Raw genomic sequence first — 26,819 nt, forward strand, 5'->3', positions numbered from 1 at the left:
ACACTAGGATCATTAATTCATTTTCATAGTGTAATAGTTCCTTTTCTTAAATGAAGTCTAGTATTTCGTTTTGTTTTCCATTAACTTATATATTTATGAAATTCAAAGTAATAGAGTTAATCCCAAAAAGTAATTGAATTACACAATGGAGACACAGTGCCATGTGAAAAATATGATGTAAAATGATGATCAGAGGACAAATGTATCTATATATCGGCCTTCGCTACCAATATGTAAGCAATGTTCAACATATGGTTCGCTACCCCTGAGTTTGGTGCCAATTGATTTCTCAATTTGTAGTTTATTTTAGGTTTTGTGATCATATTTTTGTTATGGTGAGTATAGACGTGTGTATGAACATCCACAATATACCTACTGTTTATTCTTCAAATTGTGTGCACCCTGCATGATATTGGCATTATTTGTGACGAAGCTATTCTACTTTCTGGGCTGTCGCTGTCCACTTCACTATATCAAGCATGCATCCTGTTCAGAGATTGCCGAATATTTTCTGCAACTTATTGTCTCTCTCACCTTAGGAGACTTGCATTGTTTGCCCTATGGGCTATTGTTAATACCAGTTTCAGTCTTTCAGAGGAGGGATACATGCTTGGTGCTAAGAAGTATGATCCTGTGAAGGTATTTACCAACATTCTATTGCTTATTACGTTGAGGGATCCCTTATCGAATAAGTATCGGGTGCGGGGTGCTTATACCCCCTGCCGATCAGAATATATAGTGAGGACATCTATATAAGTTATCAGTTTGGGTCACTTGATTTAATCATTTAATTAAGTCAATGCTATTCTTGGCTGGCTGGTCTAACTAATATATTTGCTGGCATTGATGAACCCAGTACATTATTACTCATTATTCATCTTTCTTCACCAGCACAAGATTTGAGGTGAACAAGCTATTGTATGAAACTCAATGCAGTATTAGTGCTGAAAGGTCCTGAGTTAAGATCCCAATTGGTGCCGGCATAAGAAATTATAGGCTCCATGAGTCCGAAAAGAGTCAATAGTATTTTCTTCCTTTCCCCAATAAGGGCTTGGTGCATGGAAATTGTGGTATCAGGCACATGCAGAAGGTATGAATTTTAGCTGGTGGACAATTTTAAGAAAAAAACAATTGCATCACTCTTCAATTTTAGTTTTGTAGGCTGTAGGGAGCCTAAGATGTGTTTCCAACCTTGGCTTTATCAGCTTACTATTTTGAGTGAACTAACTTTTTTAGAACTAGTTGAGTGAACTAACTAGCAAGTGAATTGTCTATTTTTCCTCATGTGTTTAAGCATTAACGGGAAACTCAAAGCCAATACATGGACATATGCAGTAGCAGCAAACTTGTAGTTACTCTAAAGGTTCATTCTTGTCTGGGTTTCCTGGACAGAGCATCTTTTTATTACCACTAACACAACATTCTTCCACGCAAGATTTCGGGGATACACCCTGTTTCATTAATGCCAAAGATATAAATTCAAATTTTTCCTTCAGACCCAGGCAAACCTCCACATATTTTCAGACACAAACTAGAATGAAAAAAGCACATGTACAAGCTTAAGTTTTTTAACCGAGCTCTTTACGGTACACAATACTACTACTTAGTGATATATAGTATATATAAGATCTAATCATTCATTATTATGATAATTTAGTATTATATTGCAAATGGAATGACCTTTTAGACTTTATGTTAGTGTCAAAAAAATATTATAGTGATGCCATTTATGTGTTTTTAACCATTATACCCTTATACTACATATACTCCTCATGTATACTATCCATACTAGGTGAAGTTTTAACTACTGTACAATTAATCTTGACCGTCGGATTTTTTTATACTAATCTTTTTCAAACACTAGTATAGCATAGTATCGTGCACTGTAAAAAAAAATCTTATAACCACCTCAAAAGACCCTTTCGGTCGACAACACAACTTGTAGAATATACAATGCATGAACTGAAGATCTGTTGACTCTTTTTTGTGTAATCGCTGCATCTAGACAAAAAAAATTGACACTTTGTTTAGTCCAAGCAGATAAACCAACCACTAATCCGTATTTTATCTGCTTTCTTCTTCATTATTCGTCTCCTTTCTTCACCAGTTGCCGCAGCCCCTGAAACCCACTTGGGGCATGCAACAGAAAGCCAGGAACTGACCAATGGTCCAAGCGTGTAGGGAACAGCAGTGCGCTACAGGCTAACTGACACTCAAAATGTTAGCTACCAATTCCATTTGCGTATCGGACTTGATCACCAAACAGAGCCTGCACCAATTGATCCAACCCCGGGGTAATGCATTTGCTAACTTTTGCCAAAAGGAAGATGGATAAATTTATCTTTTCTACTTTGGACTGTAATCTCTTATCCTTCGGCAGATTGCTTTGCAATCAGATTCTGAAAAAGACTAGACAACGATTAATAAAAGTAAGTCTCACTTCTTGGATAGGTATGCTAATTGGGCGGCAGATTACTAGAGGAATCTGTTTCATATGAAATTTTAGTCAGCGTATACATACTTGAGGGATCCTCTTTGGTAATGCCCCGAATCAGTAGGAAATAAATATCCGATTTGCTATAGGGTGTTCAATGTTAGTCGGCATACGGGGCATTATTTGTGTTTGCAATAATGTAGCTAAACCTGTCACTGTTGGTCATCCTGATGAGCAGATACAGATATGTTCTGTCAGGCAGAGCTCCAGTTGGTATATGTGCTTTTCAGAGTTTGCTTAAGTTTAAACAATGGAGAATATTGAGGAAGCTAGAGATTTGTTGAACCAAATCGTCAAAGATAAGTTTGTGTCATACTGATATACGCAATCAGACCATATTTGCTAAACTAGTAGCTCTAGCTCGCTCCACCACTGCATTTAGTTGTGATAGCCTTATTGGATTTTTATTTACCTAGAAATGTAGTATTAAGAGTGCCTCATTTTTAACAAGTAATTAAATTTTAATTAATTTCCACTCATTTTTAGTTACTAAATCTAGATTTGATGACACATTTTCTATTGCATTTTTATGCTGCATGCTGTGTATAGTCATTCAATCAGCAATTTTACTCCACTAATAGACATTCCAGCTTCTATATCAGCTCCGTTCCAAATTGTAGGTCATTTGACTTTTCTAGATTCATAAATATTATTATGCATACACTATATCTAAGTGCATAGCAAAAACTATGCACCTAGAAAAGCCAAAATGACCTACAATTTAGAACGGAGGAAGTAGTAAAGTGGTTGACATCGCGTAAGCTCAATCCATTTGTCAACAAGGTGGATAAATTATTAAACTGGACCAACAAGATATGTACCAGTAACTGAATCGCACATTATTACCACTTGCTTATGCACGAATTAAAAATTTCTATGCTTTTGGAATCCTACGCACGCGTTACAAGCTAGCGGCTATCCATGTTCCTCTATATAAGGAGAGCTGGCAACCTCTTCTCCCTCCAAGTCTTGACACCTCTAGCAACGAGCCCACCTCCAAGCAACTTCTCGCACGTAGTCTCCCACTCTCCTCTTCTTTGCCCACTCCAGCGAGCTGGCAAAGCGTGACATCTTGGCCGGCGATGCCGGCTTATGCCCTGACGGCGAAGCAGGAGACGAGGCGGTGATCAGCAGCAAGGCGGTGGTGGAGAAGCTGTACCGCGCGCTGGAGCGCGGCGACGTGGACGCCGTCCGCCGCCTGCTGAACCCCGACGTGGACTGGTGGTTCCACGGCCCGCGGGCGCACCAGCACCTGGTGCTCATGCGCCTGCTCACCGGCGGCGGCGGCGGCCTCCCGTTCAAGATCCGGTCGCTGGACGCGTTCGGGCCGACCGTGCTGGCGGAGGGCACGGACGCGACGGGCGCGCTGTACTGGGTGCACGCGTGGACCGTGGGTCCCGGCGGCCGCGTCACGGAGGTGCGCGAGTACTGCAACACCGCGCTCGTCGTGACAAGGCTCGGCGGCGGCCGCGACATGGAGGCGCGGGCGGCGCCGGCGAGCGAGGATGTGTGCTCCAAGGCTCAGCAGGTGTGGCAGAGCCGGCTGCCGGACCAGGCTCGGAGGAACCTTCCTGGCCTCGTGCTTGCCATCTGAACTGATCAGATAGTGTCATGTAACAGAACTCCTGAGGCAAACTGGCCGGCTGTAATTTAACTGGCCACAGGCTCTACACGAGGGTTCAACTTTTGTTAACTGATCAAATGGTTAAAAGCTTGACGGTCGGGAGTCAAAGCTTCCACGCTTTTGCATCCTGTGGGGTCGTGACCACCGGATGCCACGAGGAAGATGATAGAATCCTAGCGGAACTTCTCCAACTCTATATTCAAAATTGATAAAATAATTCATGAATGTTAGCAAATAATGCGAAAATAAGATTGAACACGAGACACGATTTGACATGGAAAATCCTTGCGGGAAAGAACCATGGGCGCCAATTGGCGATCTTCACTATAACGAGAGAGTTACAACACAAGGAATACAATGAGTCGTCTTGCTCTTCCCATGCGGCTTACAAGATGTATATATAGGGTGAACTAAACTAACTGCAGTCAAATACGGAAACAAATCCTCTAATCACATAACCCGAATGTGGGCCCTCCATGCGTCCCCACCAGACTCACGTTATAATTCGGATATATCCAACAAACTCTACCTTGAGACGAATTCCATCTTGTAGCAAATGAAGTATCATCGATGAACTCATTTCAATAATAAATAATCACCGACGCCAAAAGTCAGTAGGACTTAAACTTTAACACCAAGCAAGCTTGAGCATAGCTCAAACTTAGCTGTAGGAACAGGCTTTGTCATCGTAGCAGCGGGATTATCACGAGTATTTATCTTGCATACTTTAACATCACCTTCAGCGATAATACCTTGAATAAAATGATATCTCACGTCAATGTGCTTTGTTCTTTCATGAAACATCTGATCTTTAGTAAGGCAAATAGCACTTTGACTATCACAATGTATAGTAATGCAAGAAGATATCCCACGAAGTTCAGAGTATAAACTTCTCAACCAAATAGCTTTTACAAGCTTCAAAAATAACCATATATTCAGCTTCAGTTGTGGACAAAGCAACATTAGCCTGCCAAGTTGATTTCCAACTAACAGCACAACCACCAATGGTGAAAACATAACCTGTGAGAGACCTCCTCTTATCCAAATCACCAGCGTAATCAGAATCAACATAAGCAACAAGTCCATCTCTAGATTTCCCAAACTGTAAACATGCATTAGAAGTACCACGCAGATATCTGAAAATTCACTGAACTGCATTCCAATGCTCTCTGCTAGGATTAGCCATGTATCTACTGACAACACTCAATGCAAGAGATAAATCAGGACGAGAACAGACCATGGCATACATAAGTGAACCAACTCCATTGGAATATGGAACTCTAGACATGTACTCAATATCATCATTTGACACTGGACATAAAGTTGAAGATAATTTGAAATGTGCAGCTAACGGAGTACTCACTGGTTTTGCATCATGCACATTAAAACGACAAAGAACCTTCTCAATATAACCTCGCTGACTGAGGTATAACATACTAGATTTTCTATCTCCGATAATTTCCATACCAAGAATTTTCTTAGCTGCACCTAGATCCTTCATCTCAAATTCTAAATTTAATTGTGCTTCCAACTTAGCTATTTCTGATTTATCTTTTGTAGCAATCAACATATCATCAACAAAAAGAATCAAATAAATAGCTGAACCATTAACTGTCTTCAAATAGACACAACTATCATAATCAGACCGCTTAAAACCATGAGAGAGCATAAATAAGTCAAATCTCTTATACCATTGCCTAGGAAATTGTTTCAAGCCATAAAGAGATTTTTTTAATCTACAAACAAGGTTTTCTCCTCCAGGAATAACCAAACCTTCAGGTTGGTCCATATAAATGACATCTTCTAACTCCCCATGTAAGAATGCAGTTTTAACATCTAACTGCTCCAACTCATAGTCATGCATAGCAACAATACTCAACAAAATAGGAATGGAACTATGCTTCACAACTAGGGAAAAGACATCATTAAAATCAATACCTGGAATCTAGCTATAGCCTTTAGCAACCAACTTTGTTTTATACATTGCTAGCTCACTTGGAGAAATAGCTTCCTTTCTTTTGAAAATCCATTTGAAACGGACTGGCTTTTTATCCTTGGGCAATTTTACTAAATCCCAAGTACAATTCTTTTCAAGTGACTCCATCTCATCTTGCGTAGCGGTCATCCAATTGTTGCCATTAGCAGAAGTAATAGCCTCAGAATAACTAGAAGGTTCTGCACCTTCAATCTCTTCTGCAACACTCAAAGCATAAAAAATATTGCATTCTTCAATCAACCTTTTAGTTGGCTTAGGAGCCCTTCTAGCCCTATTAGATGCAATAGATTGTTGTGGAGGCTGCATAACTGGAGAAGAATGCTCAACAGTAGATGAATCATCTACAATTGGTGAATTATCAACAATAGGTGGATCTTGGACAGCAACATTATCATTATCTGGTGTATTCGCAACGTCAATAAAATGCTCCACCTGCGCACTTGATTTTTGCTAAACGGGAGCACTAGTAGATAGGTTGTCAGGTAACATAGCAGATTCATTAAAGATAACATTCATGCTAATACAACCTTTCGAGTTTGTGGATTTCACAACTTATAACCTTTAACACCATGTTGATAACCAAGAAAGATGCACTTAATAGCTTTAGGCTCTAATTTACCATTATCAACATGAGCATAAGCAGTACAACCAAAAACTCTCAATTGTGAATAATCAGCTAGAGAACCAGACCATACCTCAGTTTTCTTATCAATGGCAATACTGGGTGAATGATTAATAAGATAGCATGCAATGAAAACAGCTTCAGCCCAAAAATGTCTATTCAGACAAGAATTAGACAACATGCAACGGGCCTTAGAGATAATAGTCCAGTTCATACGCTCAACTCCACCATTCTATTGGGGTATATAAGGAACAATGTAGTGCTTAACATACCTTCGGATTTGCAATATGACGTAAATTCATTAGAACAAAATTCCATCCCATTATTAATACGAAGTTTCTTAACCTTCTTTTTAGTTTGGTTTTCAACCATAATCTTCCACTCTTTAAATGCTGAAAATGCTTCTAATTTATCTTTCAAGAAATAAGGCCACACCTTTCTAAAATAATCATCAATAATGGTCAGCATATAACGAGCACCACCAAGAGAAGGCTGGCAAGATGGTCCCCATAAATACGAATGCACATAATCAAGAACACCATTACTTGTATGACTTGAGGTATTAAATTTCACCCTCTTGTGTCTGCCAAACACACAATAATCATAGAAATCCAACTTGCTGATTCTATGCCCATCGAGAAGTCCTCTCTTACTCAGCACTGCGAAGTCAAATTCACTCATATGCCCAAGATGCATGTGCTAAAGATTAATAGCATTAGAAGTAGATAATGAATTAGAAATTACAGCGGCATCACCTATAATTGTAGTACCACGAAGACGGTACAAATTGGCAGATTTCAAATCACCTTTCATAACAATAAGAGAACCTTTTGACATCTTTAAAACTCCATCTCCACCGGAGTACTTGTACCCTTTGCCATCAAGAGTACTCAAAGAAATAAGATTCTTGCTTATATCTGGAATGTGCCTCACATCTATCAAAGTTCTGGTAATACCATCATGCATCTTAATTTGGACAGATCCAATGCTAATAATCTGATGTGATCTATCATCACCCATTCTAACAGAACCACCTTGGATAGAATTATAAGTAATGAACCAATCTCTATTAATGCATATAGAAATAAAACAGCAGAATCAATCCATTCATCACCACTATTTGCACATCTAGCAAAAGCAACAAGAACCTCAGAACCATCTGAACTAGCATTAGTAGCAGCGACAGAAGCATTACCTTTATCAGATTTACCATTCAGTCTATATGTGCCAGTTCTCTTTTCCTTGTTCTTCAATTTATAACACTTAGATATAAAATGAGTCTCTTCTTTCAATAATTGCAGAATTTTCCATCCTTGTCTCTAGACTTTGAACGACCCCTATAACCATTCGAGCTCTTGCCTCTATAACCATTATCTAATTTCTTTTGTGTCCTGCCACGAATAGACAAAACTTCTCCATTGGAAGTGGAACCTTCAGAAGACACCATTTGTTTCATCTTTTCCTTAGCTTGCACTACCTCATAAACTTCATTCATGGTTAGAGTGTCACGACTATACAATATGGTATCTCAGAAGTTTGCAAAAGAACTAGGCAATGGGCACAAAAGAATAAGACCCAAGTCCTTATCATCATATTTTACCTCCATAGATTGTAGGTCAGCAACGATCTCCTTAAATATCGAAAGATGGTTAGGCACAGAACCACTTTCTTGCAACTTGTGTGTATACAGCTTCATCTTCATATGCATCTTGCTTGTCAAATCTTTAGACATGCAAATTGACTCTATTTGAGCCATAAAGCAACTGCGGTTTTCTCCTGCAAAACTTCTTGCAAAATATTATTTGAAAGATGAAGATGAATATGAGATGAGGTCTTACGATCTTTCCTTTTCTCATCATCAGTCCAAGACTTTGAATCCTTGTTCCCGAATTTATCAAGCGCATCATCCAAATCAGCTTGTGCTAAAATAGCTCGCATCTTAACTTGCGACAATGCGAGCCTTGTATCTCAATCCAGTAGCGGAATATCATACTTCATAGAAGCCATGTGAAGAAATAACCAAGAGAAAATAATCTGCAGTAAAAAAAACTAGGTATGTTACTATGTAACCCTAGCAGAACCTGTAGCCTATGTACACCTTTGTGTACGATTAGCAAAGAGCTAATGAAATATCTGGTAGCCTTCATGGGTGCGCGAGCAAAATTCCACCAAAATTAATGTGCAGCAAGAAACCACGAACGGCAGCCCTGATCGATGCTCTGCAATCTGTACCTTGATCTGTATGCGGGGTGGTACGAGGAAACAACGGCTGGAATTTCTCCTCCACCTCGATGGAAGTGTACAACAGTAGTTGATTTTCCTCCACTAGGGAATGTAGCGGCAGTAGCGGCAGCCTTGTAGTAGATTGAGTTTGAGTTCCTGTTCGTTTCCCTGGGCTAAACTTCCCAAAGGCTAAAGTTTAGCTCCCTTAAATGGAGGGTTAAAATTTAGTCTCTTTTGCTATTTGGATACATGGGCTAAACTTTAGCATATGGGTGTACAAAAGACTTATTTATCCCTCCTTCCCTCCTTTCCCTCCTTTCCCACACCCGCTCCCGTACGCGCCCAGGCTCCCGCACGTGCTCTCCTGCGCTGCCGGTTTAGGGTGCTTGTGCGCCCCTCTCTCAAATATTGAAGCAATATATAAACATTCAATTTTATTTTCGTTGTCCAAAAAACCATAAAATCACAGAAAGAATCAATTCCATTGTCATTGTCCTTAGAAGATAGCCATACACATTAGCTATGATCTATTGTACAACCATTAGCTATTTCATCACAGAAGGCATTCATGTTACAGTCTTCGTCCCCTGCATGTGTATTCTATGCATGTCCTTGAGAGTTAGATGGTTCGGCCATTGGAACATAGTTTTCATCACGATCGCACAAATCAAAGGCCCTATCTGCAATACCATTCTCTCGAATGAAATTGTGAATTGCCATGCATGCTACAATTATTTGGCTCTGCTTAGGCATCGGAAACTTGGCATATCCAACAAAATCCTCCACTTCATCTTCAAATTAAACTCCAAAGGACCTCTCGATGACATTTCTGTGGGACAAATGTGCGAAATTAAAGGTCTCTTTCATACCTTTTGGCAGTGGGCCACTTTGAAACTCTGGGAGATGGTACTTTGTACCCTTGTATGGTTCAAGGTAACCCGGACGGTTAGGGTACCCCGAGTCAACTAGGTAAAACTTCCCTACAAATGGAGACATTATTGTCAGGTAAATGAAGTAGTTTATCTAAGAGGTAGTAATGATCATATAGAGAGTAGTGTACCTGGAGGTGGATGTGGAAACTTGTCACCATATTTGGTTATGGCATCATTGAACACTCTCATATCATGTACCGATCCAAGCCATCCACTACCAACAAATGTAAACCTCATATCAAAGTCACAAATAGCTAGCACATTCTGTGTGGTATATCCATGTCTCCCCGTATGTTGAACTACCTTATCACTTGGCACCACAACGGTACATGCGTCCCATCTATTGCTCCTATACAATTCTTGAAGTATGGAGCAAACTGAGAGTTTTGTAATCTTTGGTGGACCGTCCTAAATTTAGGGTCCAATGGCCTAATAATATCTACTGCTAGCTTAAGAACACTAGATAAAACTTTATCGAATGTACGACTTATTGTATCCAATGATCTCACAAACAGATCCTCAGCTGGTCTAAGTGACTGAGGTGAACCAACTATCCATAGGAACATCCCTAAAGCCTCCAACGTTGACATTCCTCTTGTTGCCCTCAAGCCAAAGGACTCGACCAACAAATCATGAAGTTGATAAAATAATGGTCTACAAATCCTAAAAATGTTGTAGCAAGAGGTTCTATTTGATAGTGTTTTCTGTACCTATTTTATGCCCGGTACATTGGCTACCCTCCTTGGAGCTGCATGAAAGTTTCATAGTACATACCAAACATGAGGGCCACACTCAGGAACTGCCGATTCCTCTTACGATGAATGAGTACCATCTTCTCAATTTCATCCTCACTTGAACAATTACCATCAGGATCACTGGAAGAATTACCATCTGAATCACTTGAAGGAATACCATCCTAATTGACCAAGAAAGAAATAGGTCAGTAAGATATTAGAAACAACAAGATAACATCATAGCAACAACAAGATAGCAATAGAAACAACAAGATAATAGGTCAGCAAGAAATTAGAAACAGCAAGATAGTAGTTTCATAGAAACAACCACATAAAATTCATAGAAACAACCACATAAAATTCATATTGTTAACTCCTAACTAATACATATTGTTGTTCTAGCACCATCTCTTCAAGAATACCAGACTTGCTTCAGGAGTTGTTATGTTGCAGAAGAATTCTCTATTAAATTCTTTTTCAAAAATTGTAGCACATGCAAAGTATTCAACACTGTCAGGACTTGCCCCACATTCTAAAGCCAAATCCTGGCACCTCTTAACAGAATCTGCCAACTTGTTCCTCTTCTGACCTTTCTTAGTGGCTGCTTTCTTCAAGACCTTTTGAGTTGCATCTTCAGATGCAGACCATTTAGTAACTAGCTCCCTCATCATCCTAATATGTATTTTATTCTGACCATTGTGCCTTGTCACATTTTATCTAGTGCAGAACACAAGAATAGGCAAACAATTACAGAACAATTGCAAGAATTGCTAGATTATAATAGCAAACAATTGCAAGAATTCATAGATTGAGGTCAATGTAGAAGACAATACATATGCATGAACAACAATGACAGATAAAATGTCATCTAGCAATTGCAGTAACAATACATGTCATCTAGCAAACATATCTCTGACCTCAATCTAGATTACAGTAGGTACAATGCAGAACACAATTGCAACAATTTTTACATCAAGATTGAGGTCTCTGTGACGGTTACCTGAGAGCTCGGAAAAATTCCTTGCTCTTCGACATCATCCTCACCACTTTCTTCTTCAACATTAATGAAGTTGTCTTCTCCCACGGCTTCTGCATCACCGAAGCATCTCCGAATAAGAGGTGAGATTTGGGAAATCTTCCGCCTCCAAGTTGAGGTCCAGTGCCTGCATGCTCGCTCGGGGAGCTTGGAAGACTCCGCCTGCGAGAAGAAATCGTAGCCGATGGTGGGGAAAACTGGATCCGGCTGGGAGAATAAATCCCTCAAGCTGTTGTCACCGTGGCTCTCCATCTGCACCGTGGGTAGCTCGGGGACGACGGCGGCGCAGGCCTGGCAGCAGTGAGGGAGGTGCTGGATCTGGAGGGAGGCGCTCGGCGTGGGAAGGGGATGAAAAGCGGAGGTGCGGCACGGTGGTGGGTCTGCAAGGCGGCAGCGTAAGCTGGGGGTGAAGGATGGTGGTGTTTCGGTGCTGTGGCGTCGCAGATGGGCAAGGATGTGGGTGCGGGATGGAGGAGCAGGAGGGAGTGCAGTTGTAGCGTGAGTGGAGGATACGTGTGCAGTGCGGAGGAGCAGGAGGGCAGCATGGGTGCGGGAGGGCAAGGAGGGCAAGTAGTGCAGGAGGACCACTTTTAGCACCCTTTAGCCCCTTTTAGCACCCCTTGGAGGGGCTAAAGGAAAGAAGGGAGCTAAAGTTTAGCACCCATATTTTAGCCCACCTATTTGGCTCCCCAAGGGCTCAAATGGGGGGCTAAACTTTATCCCAAGGGAAACAAACAGGCCCTAAATTGCCGAACTGGCTTCAGAAATTGACGACGACAGTAGCAGGAACGATAGCGTAATAGGCCTCCACGAAACTCCATGCACCGTCTTCAAATTGGCCGAGGGCTTCGACCGGGAGATGGAAACGCCTCAGTGACCAAGGCAGCAACGCGTCAGGAGATAGCGAGACACGCTCGCCTAACCAACGAGACCTGCGCTCCGCCGTAGAAGATTGGTTCCATTAGCAGCACGATGAACAGGGTGAAACCCTAATTTTTTTCCATCAAATATCATTGTTAGCAACTAATGCGAAAATAAGATTGAACACGAGACACGATTTTATGTGGAAAACCCTTGCAGGAAAAACTCATGGGCGCCAATCGGCGATCTTCACTATAATGAGAATGTTACAACATAGGGAATACAATGAGTCGTCTTGCTCTTCCCGTGCGGCTTACAAGATGTATATATAGGTCAGACTAAATTGACTGCAGTCAAATATGGAAACAAATCCTTTAATCACATAACCCGAACCGTGTGCCCTCCAGGCGTCCCCACAAGACTCACATTATAATTCAGATCATATCTAACAATGGGAGCTTGGGACAAGTTTATGGACCTAGATGTGAGCTCGAGACAAGTTTAGGGATCGTTATGTGCATTTTTAGAGTAACTCTGGACCAGGAAGAGAGCTGGGGACAAGTGTTTGAACCATTATGTGCACTTTAAGAGTAAAGGGATCGAGATGAGCACTCAGCATAAGTTTAAATACCGTTGGCGAAATTTACTCAAAGATGATTTTGTATGCTGATAGTATTGTGCCTTGGCCCTGCATCACCCTCCTAACATGGCGATGTCCACATTGCACCACTCTTAGTTACAACGGCAACAAAAATGATATCATCTATTTGAGCGAACTCGTCAGTTTGTTCTCCAGTCATGGCATTTGCTTTCCTTGTACAATCACTCGAAGGGGACCCTTGAGAATATATGGCAATGATCCAGAATAATTCGGATTGTTATATATGATAGTATATGATTAGTTTTCATCTCTATCTTTATGATTGCTTGGTATCAGAGTGGCAAAATAAAGTGCTCTATATAAACAAGTCACAAGGCTCAATACTGATCAATAATCAATATTTATATTCTCTCACAGTAATCTTATTTTATCCTGAATTACCGGTGAGCTGATTTGTTCTGCCTGCTAGAGCAAGTCCATTACTACACGTCAGCGATCTCATAGGTCGTTGTTTCATGAAACAACCACCTCATGAGCTAAATTGTAGGACTACGAGACAACTCAACAACCATTGTACGAGTTATTGTTGCCATGCAACTCATAATATTTCCTTTTTCATATGCGCAAATTAAGGAATTATATAGCTCTACCAGACAACTTATAAGATAACCAATTGTACGGGTTTCCTATTGAGTCATCTCAAGATTACGTGATAATGCATGAGACCATCTATTAGACGACACCAATGTGTCGGTGTTTAGACCTGGCAACCTACCGAGGGGTATCCGAGGTAGTGTTTTATACGTGGGGCTTGCCGAGATCAGGAACTCGAAGGTGAACTCGAACACACGATTTAGAAAGGTTTAGACCTGGCAACCTACGTGTATTGGTTGGATTGTATTGATTGAACTTGTTTGAAGGGGGTCCCTGGCTCGCCTTATATTGTTGGGGGCAGGGTTATAGTTCGGTCGTTTACAAGAATACTAGTTGGATTCAACTAGAGAATCCTACTCTAATTGCTATGAGTAGTTTCCTAATCCTCGACAAGTTCTTGTCCTCCACATAGACCATGCCGTCCTGCACTGTACTCTCCATGTCTGACATGTCTTGGTGTACAACCCCATATCTAGGACTGTCCAAACCTTCTGGTGGGCCCATACATGTATGGCCGACAAGCCCCTGAGTACTTTTTAGTCAAATGCAGCAATTCCGAGTACTTCTATAGATGTCTCCGACTAGTTTGTGGTGCTCCTTTGAGTAATCCGCCGTATTGGGTCTTCAAATGTACTCGAAAACTGTCATGCGGCTAGAATGTGCTCAAGCCTCATTTAACCTAGTCTTGAATCTTCAATCTTGAATTTTATATGGAAGTGTGATGAAAATCACACTCTATATGGAGTAGCCCCCGAGCCTTAGGTTGAATTGAAGAATCAGGCTGAGGGTCAACCTTGAAATTTCACATCTCTTTCACCTTAAAACCCAAAGAATAAACCTTTTAGCCAATGGACACGCGGCACACAGGCCCTGAGCCGTTACATGACTAGTTTGGGTATAAGGGTCAACCACTAATCAACATGACCATTTGCTAACGGTAACGTTATCTCTTCTGAAAAGAATTGGAAACTATCCAGCGATAACTGAGGGCTTTTAAAAAATGTAATATTCCCCATTAATCTCGCCCCTCGGTTAACTATGTCGCCGTTATAAATAATGGAGGAATTCATCCCTTCCATTTCACCTGAGCCATTCTGCCTGTTCATCTTCCACACTGTAGCTCTAGCGCCACCGCTTGCCATTCTCGAGTCCCAGCTGCTAGTGCCAAAGTATGGTCAGACCGATCAGACGCCACCGCCAAATCAAGCCTGCACTTGGAAGAAGTCTGTGATGAAGGAGGCGGACATCCAGGTGTTAGTGGATGATTATCTTATCCAAGAGCAGGACTTCATCTACTGGAGGGAGGCCTACAGCAACCCGTGGCCCATGGAGAGCTTCTCCAATGAGGCAGTCATCTTCGCGCACTTAGTTGAGTGAGGTTTGGCTCTGCCCACCTCTGATTTCTCCCGTGGGCTCTTGAGGTATTACAATCTACAACTAGTCCACCTCAATCCCAATTCAATATTGCACGTTGCCTTTTTCATGCATTTGTGCGAGGCTTTCCTTGGAATCCAGCTGCACTTCCAACTCTTTAGGAAATTCTTTAGAGTCAAGCCCTAGCCCAAAATGAACCACACCGGGGGGGGGGGGGGGACAGGAATCCAGCTGCGGGAACAAATCAAGGGCCAATACTTGGATTATGAACTCATATACTCCCACTTGAGTTGGAAGCATCGGTGGTTCTACATTGGAAATCACGAGCCCCGTCTTCCCAAAGTTATCGGACACCAACTAGTCTGAAACAATCGATGGCTGGATGAGCTGAGTACTGCAGATAGCTTCCAACTGCCAGAGCTGATAGAGAAGATCGCCATGCTCAAGAGGGAAGGACTGGCCGAAGTCGGCGTGGCGTTCAGCTTCCTGAGGAGGCAAGTTCAACCCCTGCAGTTGTGCTGCACATGGGGATACGACTACTCGGGTCCCAATGACCCATCCTGGATGACGTCGGAAGACTTGTCCGTGGATGTTGGCGCTAGAAATCGGTCAACCGAATCCCCAGCGTCTGACACACGACCCGGGAGAATCTGCTTAACTCCTGTTCGGGTGATTGCCCTAGTGCGGTTCGCACGGCGTGCCAGCCAATCTGACCTGTTGATTGGCAAGGAAGTATACGTATCAAATCCAAAAGTCACGATCGGCTAAATTTCCGATCTCGAGGGAGCTTATCAGCGAATCAGCCGATTTGCCGTAATAGAGAAATCGGCTATGAAGCAGCCGACTAACAGGCAGCGTGAACGATGATTAATCGAGATAATCGGTACAACGCTACAGTAGCAACACTAGGAACAGATCTAATCGGCTATGCGTAGAATAAGTGAATTAAACAGCAAAATATGAGAAAAGCCGAAACTGCCGATTCCTAGCTGGATAACTGGTGATAAGACTAGAAAAACAGGTAAAACCTACAATTCTAGTAAATATCGATAACTGGTGAATAAATCTAAAGGAAACGACAGCGATGCGCCCGAAGTTAAAGCTTAGAATTTACTCGATAAGCGGAACTTACAAGATCGGCCGGAGGTCAAGTTGATGCAGCCCTGCCAACCCGTATGAACTCGTGAAAAAGAAGAAAAGTATTGGCGAAGTCGCCTGCTTAAAAGTAAGTACGAGGAAAAAGTAGTTTGTTGTATTGAGTTGTTGTTGATTACGGATCTACAAAGGTGGCTATTTATAGCCCCGTACAGACGACTCCTTATCTGACTAGAACTCTATCTCTAATTTAAACAAAAAACGAATATTTACACGTACGACTCGTACTAGGTTGGTTATTATACGCTTCATGGGCTGATTTCCTCTTCATCCTTCTGATCCTTCCCAAGCCCATACCGGCCCAATTATTCCAACCTCTCAATCGGCCGATTTCCTTATCGGCAAGGGGTAGCCGATCGGGAACCAGGCGCGTCCGACCCAAACCCCAAGGGTCAAATGAGGCGGAATTCCTAAAGATCTATCGGCCGATCCTGAACTGTAGCATCGGCCGATCCTGGACTGTGGCACCACCCAACCGATCTTTAACTGTAGCACCATTCAGCCGATCTTTGACTGTAGCACCATTCGGCCGATTTCCAATTGTCGCCCCTGTATCTCACAGTATCTTTTAATTTCTTCCTCTTCTGATGCCAATTTTACTCGTGTCAAAATCTGGCGTCAACACATGCCCCCCAGTTTCGGAGTAAAACATAGTTTTTACTTCGAAATTCTTTCAACTTCCCCTCCGAAACAGCCGCAATGAAAATATCCTTCCGTTTCGCGGTCTTCAATCTGATGATTGCAATTTTTCGAAATGGGCGCCCACGACAACCATTACTCCCGAAAAACTCAAAACGCCGGCGCGGTAAAAATTCCATTTTTACCCTTCCTCAAGCCCCCTTTAAATATCAGCACATTCCGTACTTCCTTTTCGAGCTCACGTCCTTCTTCCTCAGCGCGCGAGCCTTCTTCTTCCTCCAGCACTTTTCTTTAGCTCCCCAACTCTCCAGCACCGTCTTCCTGTCGCTTTTCTTCCTCCCCTCCAATGGCGGCACCTTCAGGCAACTCACCCGCGCGCGATGCTCCAGAAATAGCACCTCCGGCGGAAGTAGCGACAGTGGTGGCTTCGTCGACGGAAGAAAGAGCTCCATCGAAAGCCGAAGCTTCTTCCGAGATCCCAATGGCGATCCCAATAGCGGCCTCATCCTCTGCAGCTGCACCAACGGTCACGCCGACTACAAGGAACTTCATCCCAGAGGTCATTACCGAATCCTTCCTCTATCGGCAATACATTTACTTTAGATCTATTTCTTACTTTCGCACCCCCTTTCCTTTTTTAGGCGGTTAGACATCACATCACTATCCATCTTACGGGAAATCTCGGCCTTATCTGTCTCGGACCCATGGGGAACCCAGATCCAACCAAGATCATAAACTTGGAAACCCATAGAATCCCCTTCAAACAATCCACCATGGACCTGGTTCACTGGCTGGGCACTTTTAGGTCTTGGCCGAATGAAACCCCTGGTTGGAGGGAGTGGTACCAACGGATAGCCGAACCGAAGAGGGTCCAATGGGACAAGCTCAAAATCGGCCAATGCATCAACCTATCTTTGTCCCAGATGGAGCGAAATGAACCATTGGTGATAGCAGCCTCTTACTTTTGGTCTGATGCCCTCAATGCATTTTTGTTTGGTCATGGACCTATGACCCCCACACTGGCCGATGTGGTTCTGCTGACCGGCCTTGACATCTCCTCCCCGGACACACCTTTCCGCCTCTTAGCCGCAACATCGCATCGGCTGGACACGAGAGGAATCGGCGGGTGGAAAGGATTTATCAGATGCAACAAAAGGGCCGGGTCTGTTGAGAACAGAGAGCACACGGCCTTCTTAATGATGTGGTTGGAAAAACATTTCTTTTGCGGAAGAGCAGCCAGCCCATCAACCAACACCCAGGCTTTAGCCGAAGCACTATCGGTAGGAACCCCTGTTCCTCTTGGAAAACACTTGTTAGGGGCGGCCTACCACATGCTCCACCAAATCGGCACCAAACTTTCCAAGGGAGAGCCGATTGGAAATCCAGGCGGACCCTGGTGGTTCATCAATTTGTGGCTGAACCTGTATATGAGCAAGATCTCTCAGCAGAGGGTGGACCACATGACGTTCCCCAACATTGAATCGGCAGAAGATCCCACTGCTCGACGATGATGCATGTCTTTTGGTGAAGCGGCGTCGGCCTTCCCGGGTTGCCTGTACTCTGCTACAAAAGTGGCCGAGTACTTCCGATGCTTTTACAACGGCTTTACTGAAGATGCAACCGTCTGGTTTCCTTATCGGTGAGATGACCCAATCTTCGAACTCCCCACTTGCTTCGACTCGACCACTGGCCGATTCGACGAGGACCTCACCGATGAGTTAATCAAACCGGGAATCCTGCCAGCCAACTTCTTTTCAGGGAAAGATGCTCCTACATATGAGTTCTACAATCACTCTGCTGCAGCACGTCAACTCGGCATGGGTCAGCTGCCGATTCAAGTGTATTTTGCTGGCCGAGCCAAGTTCAGAGATGGGCTTACAACAGGTCTGGACTACAGTCGGCTGCGAGACCGGATCCCAGACTCCACCACTATTGACTTGAACAACTGGATAGTAGCTCCCTTCGCTGTCCAACCTTTCAAGCTTTGGTGGGCCGAATGGAAACAATTCCTTTTCTGCAACTCTGCATCGGCATACTGCAATCTCCTGGATCCAACCAACGTCGACCCGAACGCCGAGGTATATTTTTCCTTAGCCGATTTTTACTCTTTTACCAACACGGCTGAACACTAACATTTTGCTATTGCTTCAGTCCGAGAACCGTGTCCCCCCAACGCACAGCCGGAGTGGTCGGCTAATAGAAGATCATCATCCATACACCACTTTTCCTCTTATCGGCTATGACGCCCCTTCTGTGGACGTAATTGCCGGCCGATCGAAGCAAGCGCAGAAAAAGGTCACCAAGAAGACCAGTCGCCGAGTCCGGGCCCGTATAGAATCGGCGGATCCTCCCACGCTCGTATTGGTAGAGACTTCGACCGCACCACCCCCTCAAGCTACCAGAGAGATCGACACTCAAGTCGTCGCGCAAACTAGGGCAGCCGCTGCATCACTGTTGTTAGAGGCCGTGCAGGTAAACTTATGTTTAACCCTTCCGATTGTCATTTCGATATTAATCCTTCTTATCCTAGACTGCACAGATTACCCTTATGGACACACAACAATCGGCAGCAACCCAATCGGCCATCGATGCGCCCCTGCTTCCATCCGTTGAGGTATAACATAATTTCACCGATTCCCCTAGTATTTGAATAATATGCTTACTCAACCCTCTGACACAGGTCATCGGCACGCCAAGCGCCCCTCAACCACTGATCCCCTCTCGGGAAGCTGGTCCGAGCACAGCACCAATCATCGTGGAGTCTTCTTCCTCTGATGAACCCATGGCACCAGCCCCTGAACCAAGGATAACGACTTCTCAAACGCAGTTTGAGGAAATCCGATTCAAAGAGGTAAGAAATCTTTCAACTTTATTTGGCCGATTTACTATCACCATCAGCCGATTTATTTTTCTTCTTTATTATTTCCAGGAACAGGACACCCCTGAAAACAACCTCTTCTCTTTCGCGGTCGCCCTCTCTGACGACGAAGAAGTCGCCTCCCGCCAGGTCACCTTGAGCTCCATCCCTGACGACGTCCGAGCCAAGCTTACCAGCATCCGATCCCTTCTTCAAGGAGACATCGGCCGATTGGTAGAAGATGCCTCGCCAATTCGGCAGCTCTTTGGTGACGTCAGCGGACGAGTGCCAGAAGAAGCGGAGGAAGCCTTGGCGCCAGCCGCATACATCGAGTCGATGAGGATCCCGGTCTTCAGAGCCCTTCATCACATGGCCGATCGCGCCAAGTTGGCCAAGACTCATGAACAAGAGGATGCGTACAAACGTCAGGCCTAAGAGGTGCACCAACGTATTCATTTTCTGGAGGACTCCCGCCCAGGGATCGTCGGCGAGATAGACCGCCTCAAACGCCGAAGGGCAGAGCTCGCCAAGGAGATAGAGCAGGTGACTAAAGCAATAAACGCCGAAGGGAAAAGGCTCCAAGAACTCCCCTCCGTCATTGCCGATCTAAAACAGGAGACGCAGCATTTGGCCCATGAAGCCCTGAAACTCCACCGTAGTGCATCAGAAGTCCCCGGATTGGCGGATGATGACCAACGGGTCTTGGACTCTGCCGATCAGATCCGGCGTCGACCGATTGCGGCTATCGATGCCCTTCTGGGTAAAAAGTACTAACTATTTTGTACGAACCTTTAATGACTACTTTGACCGTCCTTCATGACGCCTCTTTTATTTATTACCTTTCCCACTTCCGACGGGACACACCTTTACGCCTCTTTTTCTTATAAATGCCGGCCTAGACCCTCCTTCCGAGAGTACCAGTTTGGCTCGGCTTTGTTTTCTCAACCTGCTCTCGTCGGCGCGACCTTCAGTTATGTCTTCTTCATCTTCTTCTTCCTCTGTCAACCAGGTGATAATCTGGCCTTGATCCTCCTTCTCTTATTTAACTCTTTTGAAGGGGATCACCTTTTTAATCGTCCTTTTCTCCAGCCACGGCGTCTTAGCCCCGAACTTGAATGCGCCATCGAACTCATGCACTCTGATGAACCGTTGTCGTCAGAGGACAAGGATTTAATCAGGGCTCATCGTGACGAACTTCAAGAACATGTCCCTGCTGACATCCGTCGGATCTGGGACTTTCTGGACGGCAACGCCCGCCGGCGACCTCAAGCCGACCGAAGTCATCCGCTTCCTCCACGAGTCACCCTTGAAGATGCGGCGGCAGGAACTTCGCGCCCGGCCATGGACCGGAGCCACCCTCTCCCCCGTCAAGTCGAAGAGGAGGCTTCGATGAAAGAGACAGAAGAAGAGTACATCCGTCGTATGATAGAGTTAGGTCGGGCTGAGAGAGAGCGTAAGAAAAAGAATGGTGAGGCTTCAATGAAAGAGATGGACGAAGAGTACATCTGTCTTATGATAGAATTAGGCCGGGCTGAGAGAGAGCGTAAGAAGAAGAATGGTTAATTATTATTTTTGTTCTAAGGGCGACTTGTACCTTGTCGGCCGTGTGACCCACCGTCCATACCGAATGAATACATCGGCCGATTTGGACGATTACATGTTTTTTCTAGACGAACCGTTTTGTATCGGCTGTGTACCGTTGTTTTGTGGTCAATCCTTTATGCTCCGACCCATATACTAGGGTAGTATCTTTTCAAGTACCTTCCGTTCAGAGCCCTAGTAAACTCTTCTCCCTCGATTGTTTCCAAAATATAAGCATTTCCTGGAGCACATTTGCCGATTTTATACGGCCCTTCCCATGTAGGGGACCACTTTCCGAATTTAGGATCTTTCGACCCAATCGGCAATACTAACTTCCAAACCAGGTCCCCTGGGGAGAATTGTTTGACTTTGACCTTCTTATCGTACCACCTGGCTACTTTCTTCTTGTTTTCCTCAATGCTTATCAAAGCTCTCAATCGCTGGCCAGCCAAGTCATCAAGTTCCCTTTTCATGAGTGACGAGTAGTCGTCGGCCGTTAGCTGGTCTTGGAGCGAAATGCGCCTTGACCCCGCCCTTGACTCCCACGGTAGTACTGCATCGTGACCGTACACCAACTGATAAGGGGATAACTTGGTGGCCCCATGACAAGCCATCCTGTACGCCCATAGGGCTTCAGTTAAACATAGGTGCCATTTCTTCGGCTGCTCCTCTATTTTCCTTTTGATTAACTTAATTACCCCTTTGTTGGAGGATTCGGCCTGGCCGTTGGCTTGGGCGTAATATGGAGAGGAGTTTAACAATTTGATCCCCATATCGGCTGTGAATTCTTCGAATTCCCTTGACGTGAACATTGTTCCCTGATCGGTTGTAATAGTCTGGGGAATGCCGAATCGGTAGACGATATGGTCCCTTATGAAGTCGGCCATGGTAGCCGATGTCACGGCTCTTAACGGAATTGCTTCCACCCATTTGGTAAAGTAATCGGTAGCCACCAGAATAAATTTGTGCCCTTTGCTTGATGGGGGGTAAATTTGGCCGATAAGGTCTATTCCCTATCCCCTGAACGGCCATGGCTTGATAATGGGATTCATGGCCGATGCGGGTGCACGTTGGACATTCCCGAATTTCTGACAATCCTGGCATCCCTTATAATATTTGAAGCAATCTTCGAGGATCGTTGGCCAGTAATACCCATTATTCCTGATCATCCATTTCGTCTTATGGGCTGATTGATGGGCTCCACACACCCCTTCATGGATTTCTCCCATCAGAGTCTTAGCCTCCTCCGTCCCCAAACATTTGAGCAGGACGCCGTCAATAGTTCGGTAGAATAAGTCGTCTTCAAGCAGTACGTATTTGGTAGCATGGAAACGCACCCGTCGATCCACTTTCTTAGACGGATCTTTCAAGTAGTCGGCAATTTCTTTCTGCCAGTCATCGGCCGCGAGTTCCAGAGCCATAGCGCCTAGAAGTGGCCGATATCCAGATGCGTGCTGGGCGAGTTTATTGGCATCCTCGTTGTGATCCCTTGGGATGTGTTCGATTACTGCCGATTTAAATTCTTTTAAGAGCTGCAGGCAATCCTCATAATAAATTCTCAATACATCGTCCTTGCATTCGGACCTCCCTGTTAATTGATCCACAATAAGCATGGAGTCCCCGAAGATTTCAACAGAATCGGCCTTGACTTCTCTTAGTAGTTGCAATCCCTTCAATACAGCCCGATACTCTGCTTGATTGTTAGTGGCGGCGGCTTCTATCGGCAGAGAAAAATCATAACTTGCCCCCCGAGGCGATATGAGTACGATGCCGATTCCTGATCCGACCCCACATGACGATCCATCAAAGTATAAAGTCCAAGGCACCGGTTCTACGAAGGTAGTCTCTGGTCCGCAGTGTTGGGTGATGAAATCGGCCATGACCTGACCCTTGACGGCTTTCGCCGATTCATACCGTAGGTCAAACTCTGACAAAGCTAAGATCCATTTGCCGATTCGTCCCTTCAAGATAGGTAGTGACAGCATGTATTTTACTACGTCGTCTTTGCATACGACCACACATTCCGCCGACAGTAAATAGTGCCTGAGTTTGGTACATGAGAAGTAAAGACACAGGCACAGCCGCTCTACTGGAGGATATCTTGTTTCAGCGTCCAGAAGTCTTCTACTGACATAATAAATTACTCGTTCCTTTCCTTCGAATTCCTGGACTAGAGCCGACCCGATAGCCTTTTCATCGGCTGATAAGTATAATTTAAATGGCTTACCAGTTTGAGGAGGAACCAATACCGGTGGCGAGACCAAGTACTGCTTGATATCTTCCAGTGCCTTGCGCTGCTCCTCCCCCCATATGAACTCCTGGTCAAGCTTCAACTTTAATAGTGGTGTGAAAGCCTGGATCCGCCCGGACAGATTAGATATGAATCTTCTGATGAAATTCACCTTGCCGATTAGAGATTGCAACTCAGTTTTATTCTGCGGGGCCACAACTTTGTTGATAGCCGCTATGGTCTTCCGATTGATTTCTATTCCCCGCTCGTGCACCATGAATCCTAAGAACTGTCCGGCGGATACGCCGAAGGCACATTTATTTGGGTTCATCTTTAGCCCATGTTTCTTAGTGCATTCCAGCACTTTTCGTAAATCGGCCAGATGCTCCTCGTGTCCTTTGGACTTGACCACGACGTCGTCGATGTAGATTTCTACCAGATGCCGATTAGTTTGTGAAATATGTAGTTCATGGCTCTCTGATACGTGGCGCCGGCATTTTTCAAGCCAAAAGTCATCACCACCCACTCGAATAAACCAAGGTGGCCCGGGCATCTGAAGGTTGTTTTGGGTATGTCCTCTTCGGCCATAAGTATTTGATTGTACCCAGCGTTTCCGTCCATGAAGCTAATAATCTTGTGTCCTGCGGCAGCGTCTATCAGCACATCGGCCGTTGGCATGGGGTACTCGTCCATCGGTGTGGCCTGATTAAGATTCCTGAAATCAACGCACATGCGTAGCTTTCCGTTCTTCTTGTACACTGGTACAATGTTGGAGATCCACTCGGCATAACGGCATTGCCGAATAAATTTTGCTTCGATTAGCCGAGTTATTTCAGCTTTTATGTCTGGTAGAATTTTAGGATTGCACCGCCGTGCCGGCTGTTGATACGGCCGATATCCTGGTTTTATGGGTAGCCGATGTTCAACAATAGATCGATCTAATCCAGGCATCTCATGATACTCCCAAGCAAAACAATCCTTAAATTCTCTTAACAAATTTGTCAGTTTACATTTGTATTCCGGGTCTAAATTTGCACTAATATAAGCCGGCCTTTGATTTGGTGCCATCGCCTAAGTCTATCATTTCTAATGAATCGGCCGACGTGAACCCGTGCCCTAGCTTCCCATCTTCTCGGGCGAACTGATCCATTTAATCTGAGTCCTCGGAGCCGACTGCTCGGATCGGCTGTAGGCCAAAATCGGACACCTTCAGGAAGTCGGTATCCCATACTCTACCGGATATGCACTTGACGGTTTCGCAGCTCCACTGCTGCGTGTCGGCTGCTGCGATGCTGTACGCGGAATCGGCATTGACCACCTCGATGTTGTCGCCGACCCATTGTACAAGACATTGATGCATCGTTGATGGGATGCAGCAATTTGCGTGTATCCAGTCTCGGCCGAGTAGCATGTTGTAGGATCCCTTGCCACTAATAATAAAGAAGGTAGTGGGAAGGGTCTTACTGCCGATGGTGAGGTCGATGCAGAGGGCGCCGCGAGCGGGAGACACGTTGCCCTCGAAATCCTTGAGCATCATGTCTGTCTTGGTCAAGTCATCATCGCTTTTCCCAAGCTTCCGGAGCACGGCATATGGCATGATGTTGACTGCAGCTCCTCCGTCTACCATTAATCTGGTGAGGGGGCGGCCGTTGACATGCCCTTTAAGGAACAATGCTTTTAGGTGTTGCCGTTTGTCGTCCTCGGGCTTCTCGAACGTGGCTATCGTTGGCTCCAAAGCCAATTGTGCCATCTGTTCTTCTATCACCGCCACATCCTGTCGATCGGCAGGAGTCATAAATTCCATCGGCAGTATGAAAACCATATCGATGTCGACTGCCGATTCATCGCCCGCCGATTCGTCGCCTCCTCTGTCGTTTCTTTTGGGGCGCCATACCTGAGACCTGCCTTCCCTCTTGTCCGTCGTGCTCTGCTGTTCCTCCTCCTGCTGTTCCCACTGGCGGAGACGTTGGATCCTTCATTTTTGAGATTTGGTCAATCCGTCGGGACACCACCTGGGGTTTACTGGTTTGGTCCTTGACCTGGCGCGTTCCCATTCCGGCTCGCATCCTAAAGGGTTTTCGTCTGTCACCCGAGCATCGGCCATCTCTTCAAGCCGACTGTGAACGTTGGCCCTGTTTTCTGATCGGTCACGTTGATCAAACCTGCCCCCCGGCCTGTCATGGCGTCTGTCTTCCGACCGGTCATATCGGTCACTTCTGCCCCCCAGCCGATCACGCACGGGAGGGCGCTGGTCGTCTTGGTCGCGCCAGTTCCTGCTGATCGGTTCTGGTCTTCCGTCTCTGGAGCGAGACCTGTTGAACGGCCGATTGTTACGATACGGGCCGTTGCATTCCGGGCAATTATCGGCCGAAGGTAGCCTGAGGTTGCTTTCCCAACAGTGGATGAAGAACGGGCACCTCCAGTGATCTTCGTGTCGCCGCATCGCTTCTTCCCGGGATCTTGAGCGTTCATGCTGCCGCTGATATTTTTGGAGCAGGAACTGGGAAGTAATGCGTGGCTCACCCGATTCACCGTCGTCGTCCTCGATCCGCCGTTTCCCCTTGACATCTTCAGGTGTAGCTTGATTCCTGGGGTCTACGGCACCACTCTTTTTAGCCGATTCGGACGTTAGCACCTTTGTTTGGAGCGAGTTCCTCCCTGTGTCAACCATGTTGGTGGGGAAGGGGTGCTGGTCGATCTTCATCGGCTTGGCTGATTTTGTTGGTACTTCAAACTTAAGCCTGCCCTGCTCAATGGCCGACTGTATCTGCCGCCGGAAGATTTTGCACTCATTAGTGTCATGGGATGTAGCGTTGTGCCACTTGCAATATTTCATCTTCTTCAATTGTTCGGCAGAAGGTATTGTATGATATGGCGAGAGCTTGATCTGTCCTTCCTGGAGGAGAAGGTCAAAGATTTTATCGGCCTTCGTCGTGTCAAAGCCGAACGTTTCTGGCTCTTTCTCGCCGAACGGGCATGATATTGGCTTCTTTCCCTTGATCCACTCCGCAAGACCGACCTCAACATCTTCTTCGGCTTCAACCTCTTCCAGGAACGCAACCTTCTTCTGGAAGTTCCTCCGTGGATCAAAAGAACATACCTCCTGTCCAGACAATCGGTGGACGATTTGGCTTAAGCTCTCAAACTCCTGTGAGGTGTACTTTTCTTTGATGTGGGGCAGGAGACCTTGAAAGGCTATATCAGCC

The 26,819-nt window shown here is 45.0% G+C and overlaps 1 protein-coding gene across 1 annotated transcript; it reads left to right on the forward strand.

Moving 5' to 3' along the window:
- The first annotated feature begins 3,467 nt into the window (after positions 1-3,467).
- On the forward strand, positions 3,468-4,391 carry LOC117850135 (senescence associated gene 20). Its single transcript, XM_034731940.2, has one exon. The coding sequence runs from the start codon at positions 3,756-3,758 to the stop codon at positions 4,086-4,088; it is 333 nt and encodes a 110-aa protein (XP_034587831.1). The 5' UTR covers positions 3,468-3,755; the 3' UTR covers positions 4,089-4,391.
- The last annotated feature ends 22,428 nt before the right edge of the window (positions 4,392-26,819 follow it).

The sequence above is a fragment of the Setaria viridis genome, chromosome 3, assembly GCF_005286985.2.
Source record: "Setaria viridis chromosome 3, Setaria_viridis_v4.0, whole genome shotgun sequence".
NCBI classification, from domain to species: domain Eukaryota; kingdom Viridiplantae; phylum Streptophyta; class Magnoliopsida; order Poales; family Poaceae; genus Setaria; species Setaria viridis.

Bases quoted from the DNA above. Each gene is read 5' to 3' on its own strand.
- LOC117850135 (XM_034731940.2), top strand. From the start codon at position 3,756: ATGCGCCTGCTCACCGGCGGCGGCGGCGGCCTCCCGTTCAAGATCCGG.